Source organism: Rattus norvegicus, chromosome 4 (genome assembly GCF_036323735.1).
Source record: "Rattus norvegicus strain BN/NHsdMcwi chromosome 4, GRCr8, whole genome shotgun sequence".
Taxonomy (NCBI): domain Eukaryota; kingdom Metazoa; phylum Chordata; class Mammalia; order Rodentia; family Muridae; genus Rattus; species Rattus norvegicus.
In genome coordinates this window covers 152,060,056-152,074,674 of record NC_086022.1, presented here as the reverse complement: position 1 = coordinate 152,074,674, position 14,619 = coordinate 152,060,056, and the positions used below count along the sequence as shown (strand labels likewise).

At 49.5% G+C, this 14,619-nt stretch overlaps 1 protein-coding gene across 3 annotated transcripts; it reads right to left on the bottom strand.

The window, feature by feature from the left end:
* Nucleotides 1-1,046: 1,046 nt before the first annotated feature.
* Nucleotides 1,047-13,894, bottom strand: Cxcl12 (C-X-C motif chemokine ligand 12). Of its 3 annotated transcripts, none has more exons than NM_001033883.1 (4): nucleotides 13,753-13,894; nucleotides 10,811-10,928; nucleotides 8,622-8,708; nucleotides 1,047-6,122 (listed from the first exon to the last, which is right to left on the bottom strand). In NM_001033883.1, the coding sequence occupies exons 1-4, from the start codon at nucleotides 13,811-13,813 to the stop codon at nucleotides 6,029-6,031; spliced, it is 360 nt and encodes a 119-aa protein (NP_001029055.1). In that variant the 5' UTR covers nucleotides 13,814-13,894; the 3' UTR covers nucleotides 1,047-6,028. The 3 variants fall into 3 exon arrangements, with proteins under 3 accessions (NP_001029055.1, NP_001029054.1, NP_071513.1); NM_001033882.1 differs by having other exon boundaries at nucleotides 1,047-3,549; NM_022177.3 differs by lacking the exon at nucleotides 1,047-6,122 and having other exon boundaries at nucleotides 7,124-8,708.
* Between the last annotated feature and the right edge of the window lie 725 nt (nucleotides 13,895-14,619).

The following is a 14,619-nucleotide window of genomic DNA, read 5'->3' as shown; positions in this document are numbered from 1 at the left end:
CTTCACTGGCCTGGAGTAGGCTCGACCTTGTCACTGGGCTTTGCTGTGGGCTGTTTGAGAAGCAAATTTAACCAATTTCTTCTATCTCTATGAACTTCATAGCACAGGAGGTATAAAGAGGGGACCTTCTGGAAGCAAGTGATTGGGGGCGGGGTGTTTCTATCATTCTAGATGATCCTATATTCTCTCTCGTGGATGGTATATGATTAAGACCCCAAGGACAACTAGTATGTCTCAAGTCACGACATGGGCAAAGAGACAGTCGGATTCAAGCTCTTGCCTGTTTCTTATATCTTCACATGCATGTGGTCGGATAATCCCACGTTGCCTCCCCTGGAGCCTCTGACCCTTCTAAATCTTGTGGGTTACACAACTTAGAACTCACCTGAAAACTATCCTATAAATAATGGGGAATTTGTGAATGTGGAGGGAGATGTGGTGAGATCTCTAACATTGAAGACTTGGACATTTGGAGCTTGGTGCTAGCCTCTCTTTTACAAAATGGCTGAATGTGGGATAAAGAGAATCCAAAGACCAAACTGTAAGAGACAAAGGCTGTCTGTTGGGGAAAGTAGGACTGTTCAAGAAAGCTGGCCAGCAGTAGTCAGCAAATTACCCTTTCATTAGCTCCCTCACCCAGGATAGGAACATGCAGAATATTGTGGTTTTCAGCTGTTACAGGGACAGAGTCCTTCCTTTATCACCTACTACAATGACCTATATGTGTATCGTGGGCCTTCCTCTCCCAAATTCTTGTGACTGTTGGGAAAACTCCCGTGACTTTACACTAAGGCATTGCTTGTACAGTGAAAGGCTGTCTGGCCTCTAAGGAGCAATCCCGGTCATGTGGAGAAAATGGAACACCTTTCCCTATAGAGATCTTCCGGCACCGGCAGTTAGACCAAGAGGAGCGAACACCAGGGCCTGTGACCTGTTAAGCTCTTCTGCTAACACTGCAGGGTTGGTCTCCCAGAGTCAGGCTCGAGCAGGTAAAACCAAGTGTGGAAAATTCCACACGGTAACGTTCACTGTGGATGCTTGGCAGCTACATTCGAATACAGAACTTTATTAGGAAAAATTGTAGGTGAAGATACATCATTTTTCATTGATATGACTTCAAAGTAGAAATGGCCTCTCAAATAACTGTCATATATTAAAAACGAGAATAAGAAAGCACACACTGCGTATAGGAAGCTGCCTTCTCCTGGACCATTTTCACATTATCTGGGAGACAGAACTGAAACAAAATACAGTATTCACCACATGCAACACTGAAACCATCGCTGCGTAGACACTGCAAGCTCTGCGGAGGAATGACTTCTGTGAGGAAGCCCCTGGTGACGCCGCCGAGATAATCACCCATGAGAAGATAAACAGAACTCGATGGAGAGGCCTAAAGGCCTCAGGCCAAGTCCCACAGAGGAATGCAGCCTTTTGCTCTCCAAACCCTCCCTCAAAGCCGACCAGGCAATGAATCAGAGGGGTCTGCCACCTCGGCTGCACTTCCTTCCCACTGTCCCCGAGAGCAGGCAGCACAGTGTAAACACAGGGTACAAATCTGGGTTTCAACACAAAGCAGACTGTATGTCTCCAACCCCCTTTTCCCTATCCAGATGCAAAGGCTGGTGACAGAGGGACTGGCTGCCTGGCAGGTTACTTGGCGCCCAAGGGAATTCGGGCAGCACCAGGACCATCAGGGACAGTTAGGTGTCCGGGGTCAACAACCATTCAAGGACTGCTGTGCTTGTATTTTGAAAGCGGGAGCATGGGGGATTAAGGTGGGGAGAGGCTTTTCCCATGTAAATGTCCTATTTAAATGCACATTTGCTCTAGGCAGGCTGTCTCCATCTAGAAACTGACTGTCAGCAGCGGAATTGATACACAAATTCATCTCCCTCCAGTTTCTACCCAGTCTCTTTATCCTCCCTGTGAAGGAGACTTTAAAAGGATCCCTAACTGGAGAGAAGGTGCAAGGCTGTATTTGTTTCCTTCAAAGCTTGGATTAGATGCTAAGTGGCCATTGCACAGCAATCCAGATTTCTCTTGTGGGGGCCCCGGATGTCAAGAGAGTTTAAAATAATTCTGAATCCACATGGGGACCCAGTCTGCAGCAAACCATATGCCCCTTATCCCAACTGGCTTCACATTTTTAGTTTTGTTGCTGTTGTCCAAATTTGATCAAAATCTTGCTGGTTGGATTTTTCATCTGCTGTGAAATCAACTTGAATGACTATTTATAGAAATCCCTCACCACACACACATCACTAACAATTCTACAGCTCGTTCACTCTCAAACACCTGCTTTTGAGGATGATCTTTTGGTAGCTTTCTCCGTTTCCCTTCCCCTTCTTACTCCCTCCATCTTTGTCTCTGAAGAACTAGATACTGACTCTTAACTGTGCGTTTGTCAAAGGTGGCAGGGAGCTTGTATAAAAACTGCAGAAGACAAAACACTTCCTGGGCCGTGCTGGTCGGCTGTCCTAAGGAAAGGTAGGTGGTTCTCCCCTTTCTAGAGAAATGCCCGCCCAGTGGGGCCCAATGCTGATGCTTTTATTCATTGGCTTTTAAAAATAATTGGAAAGAACTGAGACGTGCTAGTCCTCAATAGAAGAATGCATTCGGTTCCAGGAAGCTAAGAACCCACAATTTAGAGCTAACAGTTACGAAAATATGAAGGATCTACAGTTCTTAGAGCTGAGCTCTGTTGCAAACCACCTTTCTTTGGGCTTTGTGTGTCCAAAATGAGCCTGTGAACAGGGAGACAGTGCGCTGTTTCCATGAAAACCTGGACCTCAGGGCCATTACCTCATACACAGCCTTTGCATTTGGGTTAGAGACAGTGCACAGATGAGACATTGGTCATGGAGGTCAACAGAAGCAGGGGGTTGAAGAGACAATATTCCAAACAAGACATAGACGCGCGAAGGGTTTGGGCGGAACAACAGACACTTCCTTTTCCTTCTTGCTGTCCCATTTGAGTAAAGGAGTTCATCTTGAGAGAGTCCTTTTTCAGGGTCATGGAGACAGTCTTGCAGACACACGGTGATGGATGAGACAGAGATGAGCATGGTGGGATGAAGAGGAGAGCATGGGATGAGGGTGGATCTCGCTCTTCCCTGACCTCACACTCCTGCCTCAGCTTGGGGAAAGCCCTGCAATCCTTGGGGGTAGGAACACCCAGTTTCTAATCAGAAAAAGGTGAGCCTCCTGCCTCAGCTCAAAGAGACAAACCTTGGGAGCCACTATTCAGAAAAGGTCCTTCATGGGAAAGATACTAGAACAAAGGAGATGACATAGTGGCCTTGGCCTGTCACCAATGACATTGGAGAATCAGACTAAATGAAAATAAAATAATTACCATGTATCTTGCTATATAATCAAATGGTGAAAGTGTAGCAAACTGCAAAGCAAGTCCCTTGGAAATGGCTTCAGCCCTGCTCAGGAGCAGAGGAAGTGGCTATGGGCCCTTCCCTAACACTGACTTCAGACCTAGGCTCCTTCTGTAAGTTCCTCAGGCGTCTGACTCACACCTCTCACATCTTGAGCCTCCTGTTGACAAGAACAGAGGAGACACATTAAGGCGGATTCTCACCACGTGCCTGGGATGCTGTGTGGCCTGGCAGGAGCCACAGGCCCTACTCCTTAGTTCAGCTTGCAGTCGAGCCATCTTCCTTCCAAGGCCTGAGAGAGTGGGAGGGCAGGGAGGGGCACAGCCAGGACTGATGCTGAGGGTCTGGGTGGTGGTGGCAAGCAGAGAAGACGGGTGAACATGTCAAGCACAGGCTAAGGCACACACACTGGCACAGGAGGCATGGTACAAGGAACACATGACAAGGCACACTGCCTTAACCTTAGGACACTGGTGTTGAGACTATGCATCGACTCCAACAACAGCAGGTGCCCTGAGTTCCTGGGCATCCCCAGGCCTCAGAACTCCAAGAGAAGAGGCAGTTCCCATCAAATATTCACTCTTGATATAATTCAAGTTATTTCATCAAATAATCACTCTTCCTTGAAATCTCTTGGCTGCTCCCACACCACCAGAAGAGGTCTTGGCACTGAGGAGGTGATCTCTAGAGCTGCAGAACCTTCCAGAAGGTGTTTATGCTAGATACTGTAAGGAAGACCCTCTCTCACCTGCCTGAGAACATACAGGAGCACATCCTACCTTCAACCCATCCTTAGACGAAATCAGCTTCTCACGCATTTCCATGAGGACTCTGTCCAGAAGGCTGGGGCTGCCCATTAGATGGGCTTCATAAGCACAGAGGGCTCCTGGGAGCTTGCTGTGGTTCCTAAGAAACAAACTGTTTTCCTACTCTCTAACTCCTAGGAGTCAGGGGTGGATGGTGGGAGGCAGAGTCCAGGGGCATTTCGGAAAGTGGTCTTCCAACTCAGGGCAGCCTCAGTATGGCCTTTGGTTGTTAGGGGCCAACAGTCCTTCCCAGTGTCCTGGAGGGGCTGGGCATCCATTTCTAGGCAGAACTATGGCTTGAGCACAGATCTGGCCTTCAGAAGTGTTTTGTCAACAGTAGGAAGGATGCAGCCGAGGCCACTGAGACCAGACTGTAACTGGCTGCCCCAAGAAGAACAGACAGTAACCCTGGGCTTGAAAGACGCCCACCAATAGCCCACCCCGATACCTCAGATCTGAGGAGAGGGTATGGACCAGGAGGGCTGTCCAGATAAAGTGTAAGAGTTCGTAACATGGGTCTTCCCTGAAGCTCCCTGGTGAGACCCTTCCCCAGCAAGGACCATGAAGGCCTCTTACCTATTTAATGTTAGACCCTCTAAGGAACCTAGAACTTAGGGACCCAAGAGGGCATGACACACAGGACACTGGGCCTTCCTTCCCCTGCAATCCATTTGCTGTATCTTCAGATCATTTCTTCTTTCTGCCCCAATTATGAAAATTAGACCCAGAAGTCTGGGGTACAAGATGTGTGTGTGTGTGTGTGTGTGTGTGTGTGTGTGTGTGTGTGTGTGTGTGTCTACATGAGATGAAGAAAAAAAATTTTTTTCTCCAAAACACTGCTAAAATCAGAGCCTTGCCCTCTATCCTTCTAATCCAAAACGGAGAAAGACAAAAACAAAAGACTAGACAAAAATTGCCAGGTGAGGGTGGTGGGTTGGGATATTAGGTAATTCCAGAGCTTTAACCCAATCCACAGAAGGCAGACATCTCTCAGGAGTGAGGACGGAGGCATTGGTGACCGGATAGCACACCATTCTAGGAATGTTGAGACCAAGGGTGGGGAGGACAGACTAAGAGTCCCTGAAGCTGCTGGCCCTTCAGAAAGTCCCAGAGCACATCTGCCCTCCCCATGAGGGACCCGTTTAAAGACTCTAAAGTGAATTTTCCAAAGGAAAGATTCCCTGAGAAGCAGCTAACATGCGTTCTCTGAGACTTCATTCTTCCTGCTTTTCACCCAACACAGTCTGCAGATACCCTTCTGTGTTGAAACCAAGCTGCTCCCACAGCCCGGGCAGCAGGGCTGAATGAAGTCCCTTCCCAGGCCGCGGGTATTTGGAAAAGCTCCCCGTGGGCCTGAGAGCAAGTCAGTTACCTGAGAAGGCCACAGGGGGCAGTGTGGTTGAGGGGAAGGCACATGCCCTTTCCTGGCTAAGCAGACCACCCTGGCCTTCATGGGATTGTAGGTGTGAGCCTTGTGAACTCCTGGCCAAGGGGCTCAGCTCGGGGCAAGCTGCCAGGCTAGGCAGGTCCTCTGTGGCTTAGCCTCCACCCCAGTCTCTGCACATCTTTCTTCATAGCTTAGCAGACAGAGCAGGGCCTTAAGAAGCGCATAAATACAGCAGCTGGTGTGGCCGCCGGGGCAGGAAAGCCTAAGCATCTGCCCCGGGGTGTGGGGTCTTCCCTGGGATGTGGGGTCTGCCCCCAGAAGAGGGAAGAGTTTACCATCAGTCTGAGCACCTGCCCGGAGTGTGGGGTCTGCCCCCGGAGAGGGAAGGGGGGGTTACAAAGCGCCAGAGCAGAGCGTACTGTGGTCCATCTGCAGGAAGCACGTAACTAGTTTTTCTTTTTCTGGGCCGCCTTTCTCTTCTTCTGTCGCTTCTTTTTTCCTATCTTTTCTTTTTTCCCCACTTTTTCTTCTCTGCGCCCCCTTCGATAGAATTAGTAGAACCATTAATCACATTGCAACATATGGGAGGGTATCTCTCTCAGTTCCCACAGTATTTAGCACTGCCATACGAGTTGTTTTGACTCGGTCTTCAGTTTGAGGCCTGGAGGCCACTTGGCAACTGTGGTTCGTAAGCAATTTATCAAAGTAAACTAGACATTTTCCCCACCCAGAAGTTAAATAGGCTACCTTAACCCTATGGCCTGGGGACCGCTCACAGAGACTGCCAGTTTGCCAGGTTGGTCCTGGTTTTTACCATCCCTGCCAAAGCTCACCAGGAGATAAAAAACGCACATCTCAGAGGGCAGGGAAGGAAGCTCTGGGCCTGCCTTCCTTTTCAAGGCAGAGGTGAACTCTGCCTTCATTACAAATCTGCATTTCAAATTATACAAAGTCAGGGATGTTGAGGCCCCAGGCTCAGGCAGCCCTCCAAGAGAGGCTGAGGAAGGCAGGATGATTGATCCCACTTCTCTTTTTTGGATGCTGGGGAGCATCCCTAGGGATAACTGAGATTGTTCTAGAAAGCTAAGGAGAGGAATGGTTAGCAGAGTTTTTATTAGAGCAACTGCTTTGTGTCTGTCACATTAAAATGATTCAAGCTGAATGGTATTTAATGATTTACGGGGTGAGGCCACCTGTTCCCACCAAAGCCTGATATTAACATGGCCTGGAGTCATGGGATTTTTTACATGGGAAAATAGGAAAGCTTGGTATTACTGGGGTTGAGTCCAGGGATTACATGAGGATGTTAGGAGAACTGAGGAGGAGGAGGGGAAGGAGAATTAGTGAGTCAAGTATTATTCATCAGAAAACTAGCTTGGGTTAAAAAAAAAAAACACAAACTTTTGATGCAGACTCAATCTGCACCGGAGACGAGCCTGCCGCCGTGTCTGTTGCTCGCCGGGACTGCAGGGCAGTCCACAGCACATGACCGGCAGGTGTGCCTGGTTTTCCCATCTTCAGACATGTAAGTGCACTCCATCTAACAACTAGTAGATTTTATTTCAGGTAAATAAATTCCCACATACAGTAGGAGGCTTACAGCATGAAACAGTTGGCATTTTATTGCTAGTGCATATAGTGTCACAGTTGATACAATTTCATTACAAGTGGAAAAATACACTGGCTGACATTGGCAAGCTACAATACATCTATATGTCATATATATTTCTTTACAAATCGCCAGTAGTTCAAGACCGTAGAGGTTATCTACTGACACTACTATGGCTTCTCTTCAAATATAGGAATTGACTACAAATATATTCTGAAATACATTTGTCTTCCAAAGAAACATAAAAAGTGCACAAAAATATATGTAAAAAATGCCTTGCAAATAGTTATCAAAACCACCAGGGCCGTCTGTGATCATTAGGACGTATCCAATTTTTATCTTGTTCCCATTTCTGATTGGAACCCAGAATCCCCACTGTGGCTTCACGGCAAGATTCTGGCTTATTCATTTTTTTCATCTCTGATATTCGAAAACTCAGAGCCCACGGAGCCACTGTTGAAATATATAGGACTCAGGGGCAATTGCAAAAGTCCAATTCCTCAAAGTTTTCAAATTTAAAATTGCGTTTCGGATAATTCTCAGACTTGTGTTCTGTGGTTAATTCTAGGCATGTTCTCACATTATCCAGGAGGGGCTGGCTCCATTCTACAGGAGGCCAAAGAGAAATCTCACAAAGGGCCCAAGTGAGAGGAAAGCAAAGGGAAGAGAGGGAGGAAGCGCCCCCCAAAACATTCTCCTTCCTTCCACTGCAGCATTGGCAGGTCAGGCTACAGAGGTGAGAAGCGGAAGCCAGTTGAAGCATGCTTTTGGAGGCAAGCAGAGATCAGGAACGGCTAGGAAAGGGTCTCTGAGCACAGGCCCCAGGGGTACCTTCTAAAGGAAGCTTCCCTACCCCTGACACTGAACTGGAAAAAGGAGCCTCTGCCCAACCTTGAGCTGAGTGACTCTCGGCAAGGAATCTGTCCGGGAGCGCCCCCTGCAGGACAAGCCCTGCAGCATTCCTCGGACCTGCTCTGGTGGAAGGTTGCTACTCCCCAGGGCTCCCAGCAATGCCACCACCTGTAACTGTGCCCAGAGGCCCCAGGGAAGCGAGAAGCTCCAAAGCAAACCGAATACAGACCTTGAAGTAATCACTGCTTTTAAAAAATGAGGATGAGGATGAGGATGAGGAAGATGAGGATGAAGCTAACTGGTTAGGGTAATACAATTTCTTAGAAAAACCCCAGTTATAAAAGCTCCATTGTGCACGGGCGAGGGCACGGATGAATATAAGTAGCAATATCGTACCATATGCTATTGGTGGAGTGTCTTTGTGCTGGCAAATCTCAGCATGACCCCAGTCAGTGCCGTCCCATTGGCCAACCTGGCCAGGGTTCAGGCCCTCCTCCCCACCACTGCCCTTTCCTCTCCCACGGAGGTCAGCCTTCCTCAGGGGTCTACTGGAAAGTCCTTTGGGCTGTTGTGCTTACTTGTTTAAGGCTTTGTCCAGGTACTCTTGGATCCACTTTAATTTCGGGTCAATGCACACTTGTCTGTTGTTGCTTTTCAGCCTTGCACTGCCAAAACACAAGGGAAGAGACACTGTACAGCCGAGCGGGAGAAAGCGATCGCGCGGGCTCACCCGACACACCCAGCTGAAGGTCCTCACTGAAGGGCCCAGCTGCTGCTCCTGGAAGCCTCAGTTTTGGAAGACACAGCGCTTGAAGTGTGTTGGGACCACCACTGAGGAGTTAGGGATGTGCTAAGGATGCTTTCCAGGGGACACAGAGAAGAGACCACAGCAGAGACATCTGAGCATCTGGCCAAGCCAGAGTTTGGCAAATGAGTAAAGTAAAGGAAAACGAAGGTCGAATCTCCTAAAGGAGCCAAAGCCCAAGGAGGTGGAGGAAGAGCCACCCAGAAGGCGCAAATGACTGACATCATGGGTGCGCGGGGTCGGGGGTGGGGTGGGGTCTTGGAAACCTCTGGTGAGTGCCAGAAGCAGCCTAAAAATTTGACAGAGCATCTTGATAGCACACAGGACAAACTTAAGGGTAGCTCAGGAAAAAGACGGCAGGAGTGCAGAAGGGGAGGAACAGGGCAGGTGAAGTGGGGTTGTTCAGATGGGCAAGGAGCAGTCTAGACAAAATGTCCAGCGGTTGCCTGAGAGTGTTTACAAGTTCACAGAACGCTTGAAAGTCTTAGCTTTGTGGGTTTGTTAAAATTGACTCAATGTTCTTCCTCCCATTCCTAGGCTTCCTAATTGAGAGATGAACTGGTTATTCTCCATAAAGTCCTTGATGACAGATAATTAAAAAGCAAAACAAAAACAAAAACAACAAAAAATGTTGGGGATTTAGCTCAGTGGTAGAGCGCTTGCCTAGCAAGCACAAGGCCCTGGGTTCGGTCCCCAGCTCCGAAAAAAAAGAAAAAAAAAAAAAACCAACAAAAAACAAAAGCAACCTCCCTCCAAGAAAACAAAACAAAAACCAAACAAACAAACAAACAAGAAAACACAACAACCAAAGACAAACACAAACTACTGGAGAATATTCCTCCCCAGCCACTAAGTTGTCTCTGGGGAAAACAAACGCCTACCCAGTGTCCTAGGACAGGTAAAGCTCTTCAGGCAGGCTGTCCATTAGTTGGTCAAAGGGATGCAATTTCAATAGGGTTTGGGGGGGCAGTCAGTCTGGATCCAGTCATTCATTAACTTAGTGATCACTTAAAATCAATAGTTGTATTCGACACTGAATGTTCAACGTTCATTCCCAGGACACTGAACCAGCGTGGCCTACTCAAAAGTCAAATCATCACCTTAGAAATACCTTTCTCAGGACAATACTATATTTTAATCAAAATAGTAAAAGTAATATTCACCATCGAGGTCTCTAAAGCATACTGTACATAACACAGCAGCGAAGGCCGGGAAGGGAGGCTGATGAAGCACGGAGAGCCTAAAGCAGTCGCTGTTGGGCGAAAAAGCCTTCGAGCTAGCATGGTTCCAGCTGCCGTATCCTTATACTGTTTTTAGTGTTGAGTCATCTCAACACTTGGGAACCCCTCCTAGGAGGCTCTGAGCCCTCACCATCCTCAGGTATGGGAGGACAGACTAGCACACGACACACCTCTGCCAAGTCTACCAGACTCTGAGTGAGATATTTACATCACTTATATGTTTTGGGCTTTTCTTATTTCCAACCTAAATTTAAATCAAACGCTGGCAGCTATCATCACCATCCAGCAAACTGGAAAACTCTGAAACAAAATGACTTTAGAATGTTGACCTCTGAGAAAGTGATTAAAAGTATTTCCATGCTATCTCGAGTCCTTTTTGTTTCGTTTTGTTTTGTTTCACTACATGAGAAAGGATTGATTTTGGGTACCAGAGCCTTGAAACTGACAGGACAAATGCAACTGTCGATAGTAGAGGGCTGACCTCCGTCAAGACCATGGCTTTCTCTGTAAAGAGGCAGCCCACTGTAATGCAAGAAGCAGCTTGGAAAGCAAGAGTGAGAAACACTGAGCACACCAGGGTTCTGGGAACAAAAGTAGCCTTTGAAACTCAGGTCTGATGGCACATCACTGTCCCAGTGATGGTAACAGCTGCCCCTAATTATGCTGAGTCTGAGGCCTTCTATACTGTGTTCCTCCTTGGGAAATGACAGCTAAGACTTACACAATCTGAAGGGCACAGTTTGGAGTGTTGAGGATTTTCAGATGTTTGACGTTGGCTCTGGCGACATGGCTCTCAAAGAATCGGCAGGGGCATCTGTAGCTCAGGCTGACTGGCTTACCTAAAGGAGGTGTAGAGAGAAAAACAGGACTAGTCATTACTCTGCCTGGTGCTGGGGGTTTGAGTGTTTGAGGGTTTACTGGTACCAGTGATGAAGAATGGCAGGAATGGTAACAGAAAGATTCTTGCAAAGACCCTCCCCTCTGCTAGGGAGCACCGTGAGATTTGATTGGGCTCAGCTTCTGAGGGACAAAAGAACCGGGGAAGTGGGGGTTCTAGGCTCCTCTTCATCCCTCTGTTGCAAGCCCTGGGGGTGGGGGCTTCCCTCTACCACCTGCAGCTCCCCCTCCTCCCACTCACCCTATCCTAAGCCCTGGAAATCACAAAAGAATCCAAGGGGAGGCCCTGGATTTACCTTCTATCCAGCTTTTCCCAAAAGCTGGGGTCAACTGTGGCTTTTATGGTCACTACCTAGATGCTTAGGCCTCCTGGATCCTATTACTAGCTTTGTTTGCCAATTCACCAATTTGCAAAATGCTTTAATTGACACTCATTAGTGTAAATTAGCAAGGGGCTCCTTTAGAACCCCTCTTAAGACCCACCCTTTAAGTCTAGAATTGCATACCCCTGAGGACTGGATTTGTAGCTGCTCCCCTCCCCTCCAACAACAAGATTTTATCCTAGCTCTTCTTAATATCCCCAGATGTTTAAATTTATGGGTCTCTTCACCAACGTTTAAAAGTATGGTTGAGAATAGTTAGTCCCAGGATTTTAAGTTTGCTTATTCAGAGTTCCAGGGGACTTCTGGGTACTCTGAAGGTCTCTACCTTTGGGAAGCAGGTGGAGAAGTGGGCCAAATTAAATATATGATGGGATTATTTTCTTCTGCAGGTGCCATTTAGCTAAGAGATTCGTGACCTGGGAAGGGTAGTTATTTAGACGCTAAAGCATAGGAAAAACAGACTGCAGATACAGACCAAAGTCCGAACCAGCTCGCTGCCCACCCTGGTCTTGGGAATGGAGAGACCTTGGCTTATGGAGGCAAGGCGCATTCACTCTAACAGGCCTGGGAAGCTTGCTGTCCTGGGTTTAAGCAAGGAAGCCTAGGGTGCCTAATGTCTAGCTGCTGAGTTGGATCCGCTGATGGGGAAACATAGGAACCACAACAAGGTTAGCCATGCTGCAACTCGAGGGCTGTGCAGGACCGGAGGGCACACAGGCGCTAGGAGGTAAAGAAAAAGTTCATCTGGGCAATGCAACGGAGTCCTGCCTAGAGAACAGGTCTGATCCAGACACTTGGTTGCAGAGAAGTCAAGAGTCCGACGCTTCCTAGAGTAAGAATATGTCTGGGGGTGAGACACCCCAATTACTCGGGACAATTGCACTCCAGCCTTGAGGACCCGAGTTCCTACATTCCTGCCTCATACTTGACTTCCCAGGAGGCAGTACAGTTTGCCAGAGACTGTGACCCTTGCAACGTCACCAGCTCATTCAATTATTAATGCCCAAATCAATGTGCTCCATGATGAGGCACTGGGGGCCAGTGGGAAGTTGCAGCCTCCCAGGTGTTCTCAGTAGCAGAGGGAAAAAAAAAACCGAAATTGCCTTTCATTTGTCTTTTTTACTCCTCCGATCAGCAACTATTCTTTTATTGAACTTTTACTGAACATTTACTAAATTTTTACTGAACATTTCCCTCGGACTAGGCAAGTCCAGCCTCTCCAACCATACTTAGCCAAACAAACGCAGGTCCCACTACTTTCCGTAGCCTGTTGTTCACAGGGAAAGAACCCAAACCAACGCTTTGGCGCACTTGGGGCAGCATTTAGATCGCAGCCTCACCAAGGGCTCCGACCGCCCCTCAGTTCGGAAACAACACAGCGGAGGAAGGCAGGGGCCCGACTGGTAGGGTTTTGTTTTGTGTTCAGAGGCAATGGTTTGTTTTGTTTTGCAGCAACGGTGTCTTGTAACAGCGCTGAGAGTTTTCTCTTCAGTGTCAAAAAAAGAAAACAAAATGAAAGCCCTTTCCCAGTGAAAGAAGACACCACCCCGGGTCTGGGAGACTGAACTCTGCTGCAGCTCTCATTCCAGAGCGGAGGGCTCCGGGGCTGGCTACAAAAGCGCCCATTTGCAGGTGTGTTTGGGGGTTGGGGAGAGGTGTGCATATAGCTCGAGTAACTGCTGCGCCTTTGTCTAGTGACCCCGGTAAGAAGAAAAAGGCGCAGCGAAGAGACGCGTGCTCAGGTCCGCGTCGCTACGGACCAACGAACTGTGCAGAAGCGCAGCCCTGGCTGGTGGCGCAAGCTCTAGAGCTGCACTGCGCTGCTCATGGCCCCGAGGGTGTTGTAAGAGAACTCGCTACACTCTGAGGGGACGAAACTCAACTGCACCACCGAACCTATAGCCAAACCAAGCTACTTTAAGAGTTTGCTGGCACACGCACCACCCGAATGAATCTCCTGCACGGTCAACTCCCGGACCGCGCTGCCCTTCGCCTCTGGAACATCTGGGCGCGGGTGGACACTAGCTGAGTGCAGCTGGCGCGCTCCGGGGCCCAAGCCCAGGACACCGTCGCCCAAGCTTCCATTCCGCGCCGACCCCACACTTGCCCAACAATCCTGCAGGGCCTCGCCTGCAGCCCTCTCTAGGTCCTGCAGCTGCGCTTCGCAGAGCACAAAACCTCGGTGTGACCCGTGGGACACGGGAAAGGGCACCCGTAAGGAGTGCGCCCTGCAAAGTGGGCTGCCTGAAGTTCGCTTGCAGTGAACCGCGCGGAACGACTTCTTTCTCCGCGACTCCCGCGCGGGCAGGGGAACCGCGGACCCGAAGGAGCTCCGGCACAGAGCTGCGAGCCTTGCCCGGGACCGGGCGCAGATTACACTCACCGTCACTGATGCAGAGCGCGGCCAGCACCAGGGCCAGCACGGCGACGACCTTGGCGTCCATGGCGTGGGCGGGAGGGCGCGCCGGAGGCTGCAGAGCTGGGCAGCAAGAGGACACCGAGGTGGACGGAGAGTGAAAGTGCGGCAGCTAGAGGCGCGCGCTGGGCGCTTTAGAGCCGAAAACCAGGCGGGGCGGGGCTCGTCAAGGGGCGTGTCTGAAGTGTGGCTGGGGTCTCTGACGCGCATCCCCTGCGGAGCAGCCGCCCTTCCAGTCCCCTACCTACCCACCCCCTTCTTGGCGCCCTCGGCGTCCCCGGCTCCGCTGGGTGCCGAGGCCTTTGATCTTCCCAGTCCCCAACTTGGGCGGGCTCCTTGGACTACAAATGCTCCCATCCTGCAGATAGAGAAACTAAGGGGCTGTCGAAATCGAAAGCTGTCAAGTAAGGACCAGAGGCGAAACTGTGTTCCAGGCGCGAGGTTCTGTTGCGCCGCACCCAAAAAAGTTGCCAGAGAACCCTTTCTTTGGTGCCAGGACCTCAAACTGACCCACCTCTCTCCCAGGGTGTCTGTGCCGCAGGCGACAGCTAGGCTTAAGGGCAACGCGGAGCAACCTACAGTTAGAATAACTTGGACTCCCAGCCAAAGTCTCACTACAGTCACCCCCGGGAAGATGCATTCTAACGTAGGGCTGTGCTGCCCAGCAAAGAGACCAAGCGGGTCTTCCAGATATAGTACGGTGAATTTTCTTTGCCACCTCCCCTCTGTAACGGTATCTGACGCTGGGGGGGTGGCGGAGGGAGGTGACACAGCTCTCACCCTGCAGAATGGAAACGGAGAAATCACTGAGAGTCTCACTCCCGCGAAACGTCG

Bases quoted from the DNA above. Each gene is read 5' to 3' on its own strand.
- Cxcl12 (NM_001033883.1), bottom strand. From the start codon at position 13,813: ATGGACGCCAAGGTCGTCGCCGTGCTGGCCCTGGTGCTGGCCGCGCTC. The intron at 10,929-13,752 runs GTGAGTGTAATC...CACCTCCTTTAG, and splicing joins CGCGCTCTGCATCAGTGACG to GTAAGCCAGTCAGCCTGAGC. The intron at 8,709-10,810 runs GTAAGTCTTAGC...GTGTTTTGGCAG, and splicing joins AACTGTGCCCTTCAGATTGT to TGCAAGGCTGAAAAGCAACA.